This window comes from Colobus angolensis, unplaced genomic scaffold, assembly GCF_000951035.1.
Source record: "Colobus angolensis palliatus isolate OR3802 unplaced genomic scaffold, Cang.pa_1.0 Scaffold113, whole genome shotgun sequence".
Taxonomy (NCBI): Eukaryota; Metazoa; Chordata; class Mammalia; order Primates; family Cercopithecidae; genus Colobus; species Colobus angolensis.
The window spans coordinates 540,197-554,210 of NW_012112364.1; the positions used below are offsets into that span (position 1 = coordinate 540,197).

Here is a 14,014-nt window from a genome sequence, read left to right on the forward strand (position 1 = left end):
TGAGTAGCTGGGATTACAGGCATGCGCCACCATGCCCAGCTAATTTTGTATTTTTAGTAGAGACAGGGTTTCTCCATGTTGGTCAGGTTGGTCTCAAACTCCCGACCTCAGGTGATCCGCCCGCCTTGGCCTCCCAAAGTGCTGGGATTACAGGTGTGAGCCACTGCACCTGGAAGGAATATAATTTTATCACGCACATTCCATCTTACAGATGTATAAATATACTATACTTTAATATGGGAACCTGGCATTGACAGGTTATCACTAGGTAGCCTATAAGCCTCATCCCTTTCAGCCAGCCACTTTCACTCTGAAATCACCTATTTGTAGCTGCTATTATCTGCAGACCTTGACCTCCCCTTCCTACCCAGTGTTTCCTGCCAGTCTCTTCGCACTGCTCAGGCTGACCATGGGAAGCAATTTCCTGAAGGCTGACTGCCAGATAAGAGGCTGCATCATTCCCATTTCTTTTGCAGGGAGGCCTTCTGCTTCCTGCTGCCCTGCCTCAGTTTCCCATCAGGTTTATTGCTCCCACATCTAGCCTGTTAGAGCTGGGTTGGAGTAAAGCTTGATTCAGTATCAACCCAGAATTTCCTTCTCCTGACATTTGTAACTACTTAATTTTCAGGAGGCTTTATAGGTAAATTTGTTGAGGTCACGAAATACCTTAGTTGTGAACTTCTTTTTTAGAAAGAGAAGATTTTAAAGTTCCTTATGGTAGTACTTTAGCAATCTGTCAGCTTTTACCAAAGTTTCAACTTTGTGTTATTCTGAAGACAGCACTTCTTGCCTTGAAACGTTGTGTCAACCCAAAGAATTGAGACAGTAACCTGAGCGGACAGTTTTCATCATCAGCAATGTCATCAGACACCTGTGAGATGGTTGTGCTGTAACCCAAGCACTCTGGGAGGCCAAGGTGGGTGGATCACTTGAGGTCAGGGGTTCAAGACCAGCCTGGCCGACGTGTCGAAACCCCATCTGTATTAAAGTACGAAAATTCACCAGGCTAAAATACGAAAATTGATGGCTGGCGCCTGTAATCCCAGCTACCCAGGAAGCTGAGGCAAGAGAATCATCTGAACCTGGGAGGCGGAGGTTGTAGTGACCCGAGATCTCATCACTACACTCCAGTCTGGGCGGCAGAGTGAGACTCCGTCGCAAAAATAAATAAATAAGTAAATAAAATAAAAAGTATATAGGAAGGTTTCCTTGGTCCCCTGGTACACGTGATCATTGTCACCATGGCAACCCACATAAGACCATCCTAAACCCATGCACACAAACACACATAGGCACATAGGTTACACAGGCATCCTCAGAAACACAAAGATGGGGAGACTCACCCTCAGACACAAACCACACCTACACACACACACACACGAGAGAGAGAGAGACAGAGACAGAGAGAGAGACAGAGAGAATGAGAGAGAATGGGTGGTGGGGGGATGGAAATAGAACAGGTAGATTTCACCAGTTTGAAAAGGAAAGTACTATACTTAAACTTCAATCAAACTTAAATGCATTGAACTGAACTGGTTGAAGGAGAGGATGGCAGTGCTAGACTAAGGAGGCCAAAATTAAGAAATCCAAACAGCTCTTGTTCAAAAGGAGACATTCATTTTGGGGAATCATAGTGACTTCTATTTACTCTGGTAAATTCAGTCACTGATAATCAATTCAATCTCCATGACAGTATTGACCATCAAGTGGGTAGATGGTGATTTGTCTCGTAAAAACCGTGCTTCCAGGGCAAGCACTGGGAGGCTTCCAGCCGTGCCGCAACAAAGCAGGAAGCCAACATATGTTGCTGAATGCGTTCAGGCCACAGTACTGGAGCGAAGAACAAGTTATTTATGGACATCAGCCCTGTTAAAAACAATATGCATGACCCGAAATCATCACCGACTGTCACATATCGTATGGTATGGATTTAACTTTTCAAGGTGAGAACTTCTTCAAGTACTATGTTAGCCCACCTACAGGAAAAACTATATTGCGGAAGAAAAGGAGAGGTGTTTTTTGTTTGTTTCCCATGCACTACTTTTTGTCACTATGCGATCCGACGCTACGAGTTTCCTACACCGGCAGGAAACAGAGGGACCTGGAGAAAGTCCCATAGCTCATGCCCCTCTGGACAAGCGTGCTCTCCCAGATACTCCACCCGGGTTCCCATTTTCAGTGATTTCCACGTGACGGTGTATGGTGAGAAACTGGTGCCGGATTTTCCGAATCGTAGGCCTCAGCAGCTTCGACAGAGCTAGGAAAGCGATCCGAGAGAGTTGGGGGCGCGCATGGAGCTCTCGGTACGGTCCCCACGCGTATCGCTGGGCGGCGCTGGGTGAACTTACTTACCTTGGGGTTGAAGATTCGAAGAGGAATGGAGGGCTGGTGGCTCCAGCTCGGACGGTCTTTGGGGCATGGAGGTGCAGGTGGCTGCGCTCTTGGATTTCTCCTCGGGGTGAGCAGGGTCGGGCTGTCCTGCCGGCTCTGGAGCGCTTATGCTGAGCCAGCGCGCACTTGCGCAGGGCTAACTGCGTTCAGCGTTGGCAGGAGCTCTGCTCTTCCTCTGCACCCAAGGCCACTTCCTCGGTTCCCCCACCCCAGACCTTTTGAAGGCCACTGGTGTCTGTCCATTATGAAAGGAGCGCGCCAAGCCCGAAGAACAGAGGGAGGCTGACAGCTCCCCGAGAAGTCGGGTACTGGGGTCAACTCTGGAGTTCTGGGACCAGATCACTTCCTTTGCGGAAAAGTCTTTCCCGAAGCCCAACTGGCTGCTTTTTTCGGCTTCCTTGGAGATCTCCTTACGTCCCCTCATTCTGGAGAGCCCGGCACCGTGCACAGGCATGCAGCTCTGAGCGCCCCCTCCCCTCAGGGCCCTTGATTCGCATCCACTGGCCACTTGGCTGAGGGTGGCCGCTCAGAGTTTGAGCTACACACTTCCGGCCCCACGCGAGTCTCCCTGTGGGGTCTGATCCGGGAGGTATCGGTCCAGCTGCCTGAGGGGTCGGGACGGAGCCCACCGTCCCGCCTCCAAGGGCCGGGTGGAGCCCAGAGGGGCGGTCCGCGGCCTTCATTCCTCTCCCGGTACTCTCCTCGAGGTCTCTCCGCCCAGCAGGACTTCGCTCTCCGCTGCCTCCCTGGGCCTCCCTGGAAGGTCGGTTTCTCCTGTCAACAACGCATCACCTCCTCCACCCCCATCAGGCTTACGGGAGACTACACCAGGCCCTGTCCTAAACTCTTCAAAGACATCATCATCTCCTTACCGCCTCCTTATGAGCCCACTGTATGGAGGAGGAAATGGAGAGTTAAATGACGTAAGCAAAGCCACGAGCAGTAAGGCGGCGCGACCTCCGGAGTCCAAGCTCTTCTCCGCGGGAGGCACAGGCTCCGGTTGCCCGAGTCTCTGCCACCCAGAGAACTTTCAAGCAAAGCTCTTATCCCGGGCCCAACCCTGGGCAATCGGAGGTCGCACGCCTGCCCGAGTCACCCCCCCGCGCCCTCGGCTGCCCAAAGACCAGTCTCGGGCGGCCTGTGCCTCTTCTCCTCTCCTTGGCGAACCCTCGGGCCTCGTGGAGAAGCAGCGGCTGGCCAATTCGCAGAGCCAAGTCGGGTACGGAGCCTCGGAGAGGGCGACGGCTTCTGCGTGGGGTCCGAGGACAAGTTTCTGCGCCTCCACCAACTAACTGGTCGCGGAGCTTCAATTCTTTGCCTGGTGAAGTTTGCTGTGGAAAACCTAGGGAGTTTATTTACGAGGAAGGGCGTCCTGAATCCAGGCAGTGTTCGGCAAAGATCAGGGGTAGAGGAACAAAATTCCTATCTGCAGCCACAGTGTGGGGATTTGCCAGAGGAGAGGGGCTGCCGGGGGACTGGTGGGGGACTTTAGAAACAGCAGCTTCCGATTGCTTCTGACGGCGACGGCGATGACAGCCATAAAACCATAGCTACTATTCGTGGAGGGATTCCTAGTTGCCAAATCAACATTTTACTTTTTTTTTTTGGGTTTAAACCTCACAGCAACTCCATGAAGTAGTATTTGCCTCCACTTTCTGATTAAGGAAACTGAGTCACTGAGAGCTCGAATCATTTTATCAGGACTACGGGCTGGGCCAATATTTGAGGGACCAGGGATGCCAGCGCAGATTTGCCCCACCCCAGAGCCCAGGCGGGTGTGGAGAACCGCAGGGAAAGAGCACTCTCAACAATGCGCAAGTTCCTCTTTCTGATCCAGGGGACTTCCTTTTATCCCGAGGGACTCGATTTCTCTCTCCAATAAAACAAAACAAAACGGCAACAACAAACAGCGTCTATCTTTGCAAAAAGTAAAAGAAAAGCAGCGACTCCTGGGAGTGAGGTACTGGTACTGAACCCAGGGGGCGCCGGGGACGGCCGTCGGGTGCACCGTCGGGCTCAGGTGCCTGAGAGCTTCGTGCAGGGAAGAGCAGAGTGGTCCTAGGGGTTGGAAGCCCTCTAAATCCGGGCATCTTTGCCTCTAACATAAGACATTTTTGGCCCTCGGTCTCCGAGTACGGAGACTCATCCAAAACAACGCCTCTTTTGGAAGGGTCACGGAAAATGGCCTCACCTGCGTCCTCAGCTTTGGGAGGAAAGAGGAGACCCGACCACGGTGGGAGCCAGCGGCGGGTTTCACCACCTGCAGCACTGAGGCGTCAGGTGGGAGGCGCTTGACTCTGCCAGGACGCAATATTGGCCAGCGGTACTCCGAACTGTCTCCCACGCTCTAGGTTCTATTGCCTGAGAAAGTCATCTTGAGAAGACATTCTTAAATTAAAAATAAAACAAAACTGGAAATTCATCCCCTCACAGGGTGCTCCAACTCAAAACTCAAGTGCACTATTTCTTAATTACCTGGTTTTCCCTAATTAGAACCGAAAGAAAATAGACGCTGATCAGCCTGGCCATCATGGCGAAACCGTCTCTACTAAAAATACAAAAATTAGCCGGGCGTGGTGGCGTGAGCCTGTAATCCCAGCTACTCAGCAGGTTGAGGTAGGAGAATCCCTGAAAAAAAGAGGAACCCGGGAATGACAGAATGAGACCCTGTCAAAATAAAAACAAAAACAAAACAAGAAACCCGCTAATTTAATTTTAAAAGTGAATTCGAATCATCCCACTGCCAGAAAGCTTTGAAACAAAGTGAGGAGAATCAGTTTTCATCTCTTCCCATATTATCCGTATTTATTAAGCATTTCCCACAAACATAACCTGAACACAAGGCCCAGACCTTGAAAAGAAGACAGACCTGGGATGCACAGACCTGTTTGTAAAGAACTGTTTTGTAGTTTTAAAGTGTTAAATAAGATAACTGAATTTCCAATCACATATGTTTTCATAATTTCTAAAGATGTGAAAGTCATATTGGCTCGTGAATAGTTTGTTTCCAAAGCACTCAAGGCCACTGTGCTTGTCTTCAGCACAGCCTCTACCTTGGAACAGGAATTACATCCACATCCTAAATAGAAAGTTCCAAATATCTTTGGTTTAGTGGTCACCCAGGGGTCCATCTTTCTCCCTCATCCCCAGATCCAGGCCTGTCTCCCCTTGCCTTCCCTGCCAGCAGTGTGGAACTGGGGCACAGGGACTCTTGCAGTGCTCCTAAGCCAGCCCTGTGGCTGCTTGCCCTGCCTTGCAAGATGTTCTCTTCCTCAGAAGAAAGGGGTGCGAGTTGTAAGATGTGCGGCAGAGAAGTGTGCAGCTAGAGAAGAGGAAGAGGAGGGATAAGAAGGGGAGGTAGAAGGAGGAGGAGGAGAAAGAGATTAGGAAGAAAGAGGAGGAGGAGGAGGAGGGAGAAGGGGGGAGGAAAGGAGAGCAGCAGGAAGAGGAAGAGGAGGGGGAAGAAGATGAGGAGGAGGAGGAAGAGGAGGCCTCACTGTATTCCACTGGCATCAATTTCACGGGATCTTTGAAAACTCAAACATTTCCTTTCAATTATTTCTAAACTTAAAGTGGTCGCCGGAGTAAGAATGACTTTGTTTATGGGCAGATTAAGGCATTCGGTCCAGCTCTCCTGCTGTGTGTTGGGGAGACTTCCAAAGTGTACGGTACAGTTTCCATTGTCTTTGAAGAGTCGGCTTCTCTAAACAGGTCCCAAGGTGGAGTGCTGTTGGCGGGCAGGGATGTGTGCAACAGCCACAGACAACGCCAATCCTGTATCACTAAAAGAGGGCCCCAATACTACAGAAACCAACGGCTCTTTTTCTTTCGGAAGGCCTGCCAGCATCTACCCGCGGGGCCCTAATTAGCACATGCGCCTGAGAGAGCGGGTTTTCCCCTTTGGTCTAAGGTGGGCCCCGCAATTGCCGCCCCATTCAACTGCCAGGGTGGGTGGTCCACGCCCGGGGTCCTCCTAGCCTCTGCTCCTCCTCGGCGAGTGGTTGAAGCCGCTCAGCCAGGAGCAGTTCCTGCCTCTCACCGTGGTTCCTGTGGCCGCCGAGGCGCGACGCTGGAGGGCTGTGGCGACGCGCTAAGGCCAGGTGGCAGGCGGCCCTCTCGGGCGGCAACTGGGGCAGCGGGTGGCACCGCACCTCCGGGGGGCGGCGGCGGCGGCAGCGCCAGAAGCTCCTCGCCGGAGGTCACGGCGCAGTCCTGCTCAGGCTCCGCGACCCCGCCACCCCCGACCGCTGTCCCGCCGCCGCGCTTCTTGTCCTCCTCCTTTTTCCACTTCATGCGGCGGTTTTGGAACCAGATCTTGATGTGTCTCTCGGTCAAGTTCAACATCACAGCCAGCTCCACCCGGCGCGGCCGTGAGATGTACTTGTTGAATAGGAACTCCTTCTCCAGCTCTAGCAGCTGTGCGCGCGTGTAGGCCGTGCGCGTCCGCTTGTTCTCCTCCGGCTCCGCCGCGTAGGCGCCGCCTGCGGGCGACACAGGGCGTGAGTGTGGCCCCCGGAGCCCCGCACAGCCCCCACCCACGCAGCCCAACCCCTTCAAAGGGATTAGGGAGTCCTAGCCCTACCAGTTGCTCCCGCCCGAGCCACCAAGCATCCACTTTCAGCGCCTAGTGTAGGCGCGCAAAGCCCTTCCCTAGTAAAGGAAGCTTTTTTATTGGAGGCCAAACCCGAGTTGGCTCTCGCCGCGAGCCTAAGCTTGGCTCGGCCAATGAGTGGTCCCTGAATGCGCTCGTTTAATCGGTGTTAATCAACTGATTGATGTTGATTTAAATGTAGGTAATAGATAGGTAAACCGGCTGGATCCTACCAAAGCAATAAAACGTCTTTAATTCAGGGCTTAAAAAAACCTCCGTCGGTGATCCACAAATGTAAGAAATACATTTCAGATCGTTGTGTAGTTCACACACGGACATTGTAGGTCAATTATACGGACAAATCTTAAGAACGTAAAACAAACGTTTACCACTTATGATGCTATCCACTGTTTTCCCCACTATCTGCTATTTCGTTTAAAAAATACTAATCTCAACCTAGTAAATTGATTTTATGACCTGCGAATGGGTACAACTTGCAGTTTGAACATCTTTGTGCTAATGGAGACTGTGACACATTTTATTATATCTGACCATGTATTTTCTCTCTATATATTTATATCGTAATTAGTCCCAACCTGACAGCCAGCAAATTCTCCATACTTGTTTTAACTTCAGTGAGACTTCTGCCCTCGAAGTGAAGAGCATATTGTACTAGGGGTCACGTTGGCTAGAGCAGAACTCTGGCAGCTCCAGACTCTATGCCCTGGATCCCAAATGCCCTCAGAGGTGTTGAGGGGAGACACAGGGGCCCTAGCCCAGCTGCCGAACCGACAGCCCCACGGAGGAGGGGGCAGTGGTGCAGAAACAAGCCTCCCGTGTCTCCAAGATGCAACAGGAAGCCCTGAACAAGGAGGTTGGAGACCCGCATTCACTGCCGCTGCGCTCAGCCAGGCCCCAATCTTTTCTTTTCTGTGCAAAATACTGACTGCACCCGGACTGTGGATGCTGACGCGGGAAATTCCACCAAAGCTCCGGGGAGAGACTTGTCTTAGAGCAAAGGCCGGGGACATTTCTCCTGTGAATGTTGGCTAAGCCTTAGGAATTGAAAGGTGAGTGTGTGTGTGTTGGGGGCGGGGTTAATTTCGCGATGGAACCCTACTGGGTTTCCCCCCCAGGTCGAGAAAAGGCGCCAGAAGCTGAAGCAGAGGCTCAGAGCCTAGTCCAGGGAGAGTCCTACTCCCTGGGGGCATCCCCGAATCTACCTGGCATCCCAGGCCTGGGAGAGAAGCGAAGCGGGCCTTCAGTAAACATTTTGAAAGGCTCTCTAAAGTTTTTACATTAAACCCACATGTCTCTGGGTTCCTGCTTTAGGCTGCGGGCTTCATGAAGTCCCTGCGACAGACTGCTCAGGGAAAGACTGCCCCGGGTGCACTACTCAAGGGGGACCTGTGCCCAGCGCGACGTGGCAGGGGTGGAGGTTGAGGATGGTGGGAAAAAGTCAAGGGCGCCGAGCCTGGGCCCTTCCCCAAGGCGCAGGGTGAGGCAGTTTAGGTGCCAGCGGGCCAGCGCTGCTGAAGCATTTGGGGGTCAATGTTTTTCAAAACCTCTGTTGTCATTAGCATTCAGATTCGTACTGCCAGTGAGAGCCCTTTTGTCACTTCGCTCTTCCAGGGGCAGGTGGGTTTGCAATTTTTGAATTCCGGCTCCATCGAAAGTTTCCCCTAGAGGAACGCGGGGATAGCAGCCGGTCCCAGGGAAGGCTTCCTGGAAAAGAGAGGGGAGGTCGGCTCCTTCCCCGAGAGTCGAGCGAGCATGCAGCGGGTTAGAGGGCGCCAGCAAAGGCCTGGGGCCAACTCGAGCCCGAGAGTGTCGCCCTAGTTGGGTCCCCCCAACCCAAGCCAAGTCTGCTGATTTGCCTTCTGGTTTTACTTTCTGGCTTCTTGGGTCAGCTTAAGCCCAAGTCCTCCAGAGCAGAGGTATCCCCGCTCGGGTTGGGATAAGGACGTTACTCCACCTCACAAAGCCTCTTTCGGAGACCAGCTGTCGCCCATTTCCTGATGAAGGCCCAGGCCAGGAGAGCAAGAGCTCCGAGGGCCTAGGAGGCCGGAAGAGAGGCCTGGAGGGGAGGCAGCCCTGGAAGGGAATTGGTTGGGGAATGGGAGCCCCCCACCGTTGTTCGAGGGACTGTCCTCCCGCCTCCTAGGAACCCCGCATTTCCGGAGACTTCAAGGCCTTTCGCCAGGGCCGCGCGAGCTGGGTAAGTTCGCAGAGGCGCCGCGGCAGCTTCTGGCGCCCCTGCCAACTGGGTTTCGCTGGAGGTGGGGACGACTGCAGCGCAGTTCAGCCCTCGTCCTGCTTCAGGACCTTCGCCTTAGCGAGAAAGTGAACTAGGAAGAGGAAAGTCCCGCGGCTGGGGTCCCCCTCCGTCTCCCGCACAAAGCCCTGCCTGTCTGTGCCTGGGGTCAGTGTCAGGCAGGGCTGGCCGGACCCCGCAGATGGGCGCTGAGGATTCTCGGGGTGCGCCGGGGGACGCCGGCTCGACCTGTTCCCCCTACTCCCGGCTGCCAGTTGAAAGGAAAGGGCAACTATTTGCGGTGCAGGTGTGACCAGAAGTGGCTGAGGCACGGCAGCGATGACAGTGTGTAGCGGCGACGACACAGGCCGCGCCGGAACTCGCCGCCCGAGCGGGGCCGCGAAGGACCCGGGGGCTACTCTGTGCCTCCTGCTCCCGGCTCCGGGAAAGACCTTCTGTTCTCTGCCCGCGCGGAGGGCCGCAGGCACCAGGCCTCTCGCCTCCCCACTGGCTAGGCAGGGAGAGCCCATCTCCTGCAGCATTACTTCCTGGGAAGCAGTGCGGGGAGAGAGCTTCAATTGCTTTCGGTTGGTGAAAAACGAATTCGCTTCTCAGATTGCTCTCCCAGCTGCCAGGCTCTGACGTAGAGAGGCCGGCCTTCAGCCTCGCGGTGCCTTGCTCCTGCCCCTTCCCCTTTACTCCCATCCTGTTTCCCCAACCAGGGAAGCCGGACACTGCGGGATTGGGTGCAGTTTCCTTTCCCTGCCTGCCTTTCTGCACCTACCTGGCGCCCCTAGATGCCTGCCCTTCCTTAATGAAGCGCGGGAAGTGAGAGGATCCGGGGCTCCGAAGGCGATCTGGGGCCTGGGTCAGAGGCACCCTTGTCCCTCCCTACTCGGCTTCCTCGCCTTGCACTACCAAGGAGTCCTGGGTTCCCAGATCCCCTGCTCGAGGACGATCTATAGTGTCCGAAGCCCTGAGCTGGATTCAGCCTCGGCTCTCTAGGGATGGCGCTGGGGGCGCGGGCTTCTGGGGCGAAGATGGGCTCAGCGTACAGGGAAGGAAGGAGTTTACGCTCCCAGGAGAGTAGGGTGGGAAAGATGCTTCAAACTGGACCAGAGAAGCACTGCTGTGAGGGATGGCCTCGTTAACTCCCCGATGTAGTTTAGTCCGACCTGGGATAATCCAAGGTGCCGGGAACAGAGAGACGGTTCCTGGGAGCTCTTGGAGGTAGGGCGGCCGGGTGAGAACCGGAAAGGAGAAAGGGGTGGGGAGCCAGGCTTACCTGCCCACTGGCCTTTCCACCCGTGAGCTTTGGTAGACTTCATCCATGGGAAAGGCAGCTGGATGCGGTTGGGTTCCTCCAGCACGCCCGGCTCGGCTCCCTCCGGGAAGGGCCCGGAGGGCGGATGGGGGAGCGCGAGCTGAGCCGGGAGGTGGTGGTGGAGGTGCGCCACCGCGGGGTCGTCGGCGAGCGGGGGCACCTCGTACGGGGAGATGTCCGGGGGGCTGCCCTGCTCCAGCGCGCCCAGGGCGCCGGGGAACGGGGGTGGCGGCGGCGGCGGGGGCTGGCGGCCCATGTACAGGCACGCAGGGGGGCTGGCGCTGAACTCCGGCGCCGGGCCTCGCTGGAACGCGCATGGGTCCTTGTAAAGCTGCGTGGCCGCGTAGTACTGCTCCTCGCCGTTCATGGCTGCGGCCCGGGCTTGGGCACCGAGAGCCGGGAGTCGGGAGCTGGAGCCGGGGACTTGGCACTGTGCGGCGTTCCCACTCCCGGTGCCACCCCTGCTCACTTTGACAGCAACGCACTGATCTCGGAGGGAACCCACAGCCTGCGGGGACCGGCGGGCCAGCCGCCGCGCCATAGGCCCCGCGGGGCCCCACGTGGTTCAGCCAGGGGCCGTGATTGGCCTGGCTGACCGCCCTAAGAGGCGAGGCCAGGTACCCGCGAGCACCTGCTTTCGTTCCAATTTTCTCTCTCAGCTGAGTTTGCTGCACACCCCTGAACGGGCAGCTGGCGGTGCTCTCCAAAGTGGGCGCTCACGAAAACATTAGAATCATTCATTTATAGAAACATTTTCACAGTGGCTTAGACGTTTCTATTTTCCTATATTTTTCTATTTTCCTACATTTTCTATTATATTTGATAATGGACATAGTGTGTTTGTTAATTGATATAGTTTACAAGGAGACATGTTGAGCTTTTACTTTTTTTTAACTATTGGGGAAAATGATGAAAAAAGTTTGCAGACCCAGCTCTCTAGCTCGGAAGAATTTGATTCTATTTTATTTACGAAGTTTGTTCACAGCCACCAAGGTGTCTGTTAAAAAACACACAAAAGCCTGGCATTCGTTGTGTGTTTTTACTTGTGGATGTGCTACAAGTACTGGGGTGTAAACGGTAACTTCTGAAGCATTCACAGAGACTTTTGTAAATTCTTTTTTTTTTTAATTGAAGGGTATTACAAATTTTGGTTTTGGAAAATTGGGGCCCATTTGGCCAACCCGGAATGTAGCTTCCCAGTACAGCGAGGGGGAAAGATGCGCTCGGCCTTCTTCTTGGGACTGCGAAGCAGGGGCAGGTGTTGGTACGAGGGTTCCAGACCCTTGACCCCTCTCTACGGGCCGGACCCTGGCGGAGTTTGCCGGCGGAGAACACCCACTCTCTTCTGTTTGCAATTGAAATAAGGCAAGCGGGAGAGGGGGAAGTGGAAGAAGAGTTACCTATTTAGAAAAAAGAAATAAAAACGCTGCATTTTCCATGATAACATCTGTGCTTGGCTTCAAGTCATTCGGTAACTTCTGGACCTTCTGGCGTCCTGACATAAATAGGGCCACTTTTTCCGCACGCACTGACGCGGATGGATGACCTCCGGGGGGCGGTGGCGTCCAACCCGCGGCCTGGGCATGACCCGCTAGGCCTGGGGGCGGACTAGCCTCTGACCGGGTACTGCCGAAAGGGGGATGTTTCTTGAAAGGCCACCGAGGGTTTGAGAAAAACTAGACACCTTTGCAGGAACGCCTCAGCAAGAGACAGCATGAACCACAAAGAACCAAGCCAGGGAAAAATCACTGCACCGCCTTTCCTAAACAACGTACCAACGTCCAATGACCTTTGAGAGTCGATTTTAATGTATTTCTTCCTACTGGAAATATTTGTATTTTAAGTGCGGATTGAATGCTCTATTCTGAGTACTCTTTATTTTTATTAAAAGATAAAAAGCTAGTCGGGAATGTGGACTTCTCTGCAGATTCCTTGTGTCGCGGGAGGCTGGTGTAGTCTCAGCATTTGCTCCGATGTGTGAGAGCTCATGTGTGTGGCTTCCTGGCCTGTGGCCTCATGTGTGTGGCCCTGATGTGTGGCTCCCTGGCTTGTAGATGCCCTTGCTGTCACCGAAGACAGGCCAAGGGAAGCACGGCGGTGGACAGGGAGAGTTTCGGTGATTTCTTCAGGGAAAAGTGTCACCTGCAGTCTTGGTGGGGGCAGAGAGTGAAAGGCCGTGGGGCCGCGCACCTAATCTCTGTGCGCCCGCGTCAATGAGTCCATTGTCTGCGGCCGAGGAGAACTCTACCCTATCGCCCTGGCCGCGAGTGACCACATCGATCAGGAGGGCAGACTGGAGGGGGTTGCCCGGCCGCGGCGTGTTGACCCTTGGAGATAATCTGCCGAGTCGCCGCGGGTTGACTTGGCGACGCGGTTATGAGCGGACGGCGAGCTCCGCTCAGGACAAAGATCGGCCACTTTCCCTCCGCCTCCCCTTCCTCTCCCTTCCCCTCCTCCCTGGGCACCCCCACACCCGCTCTGGACTCAGTCTGCGCCCCACTCTCCCTCCCCTGCTCCCCGCCTCGCCCGCCACCCCCGGAGTGTTTACTTTGCACTTCTCAACTAATTGCACATTTCTGTAAATTGGTCTCCATTTCGATGCTTCATTTGCTTCCATTTAATATTTTTGCTCGGCCCTGCAGAAAGAAAAGAGGCTCTCAGCAGAAAGCAATCCGCCCATTGCGATCGCGGACTAAAACCCGGGTACCCCCGGCAATAGGGGAGGAGGCGGGGAGCGCCGGAGGTGTTCCATGGAGGCGCGTTCTCACTTTCACAATTAGCATTTTCTGCTGCCTGCGACCTAATGAAGGGACCCAGGAAGCAAAGGTCAAACAACCATTTATTATTGTTGTTATTATTATTAGAGGAGACAAAGTTATCTGGAATTTTATCACTTACAGCCGCATAAAAAACGTATCCCGGGGAACCCTCCGCTGAGTAACGTCGTGTGTTGTACTCCCCTGTAGATCTAGCTTCTGGTATCGTAAAATCGCCGAGTCCATTACAGGCGAAATGCGTTTCCGCTCTGAATCCCCGCTGAAGCCTGCGCCCCCTCCAAGCCGCCTCGCCCACGGCAGGCCTGGCAGCGATACCGAGCCATTAGGCGAGCACCTTCCCGAGCCATTTAACAGCAGCTCTTATGGATAAATAAACAAAAAAGGCTGTAAACCAATTAAAGTGTGGGCAGTGAAAAAGTCGTTTATTAGCAGGACGTCCTGATAGTTCTCGCTGATACTGGAGGTCCTCGCCTGCCCTCTTCCCCCTTTCCCTTCACAGAGACGAGGTTTGCACCCGGGAGAACACAGGTTACCTTGTTCTCGGTAAGTGGCTAAGTCTTCCTCAGTGGTTTCAGAGGCATGCTACGGGCTGAATTTGGCTTGGTGATAAGATTTTTTAGCCATTGCATCCCATTATAAATGACAAAAACAGATGATCCCACTTAATTCCAAGGTAT

General features: G+C 54.0%; 1 protein-coding gene across 1 annotated transcript; it reads right to left on the reverse strand.

Annotated features, from left to right (window-relative positions):
- Nucleotides 1-5,872: 5,872 nt before the first annotated feature.
- On the reverse strand, nt 5,873-11,026 carry PDX1 (pancreatic and duodenal homeobox 1). Its single transcript, XM_011958334.1, has 2 exons — nt 10,522-11,026; nt 5,873-6,872 (listed from the first exon to the last, which is right to left on the reverse strand). Exons 1-2 carry the CDS (start codon nt 10,925-10,927, stop codon nt 6,427-6,429), a joined length of 852 nt encoding a protein of 283 aa, XP_011813724.1. The 5' UTR covers nt 10,928-11,026; the 3' UTR covers nt 5,873-6,426.
- Nucleotides 11,027-14,014: the final 2,988 nt, after the last annotated feature.

What these genes read in the sequence shown, in the direction of transcription:
- PDX1 (XM_011958334.1), bottom strand. Translation starts at nt 10,927, where the DNA reads ATGAACGGCGAGGAGCAGTACTACGCGGCCACGCAGCTTTACAAGGAC. An exon ending in GTGGAAAGGCCAGTGGGCAG is followed by an intron (nt 6,873 to 10,521) that starts GTAAGCCTGGCT and finishes TGTCGCCCGCAG; the next exon opens with GCGGCGCCTACGCGGCGGAG.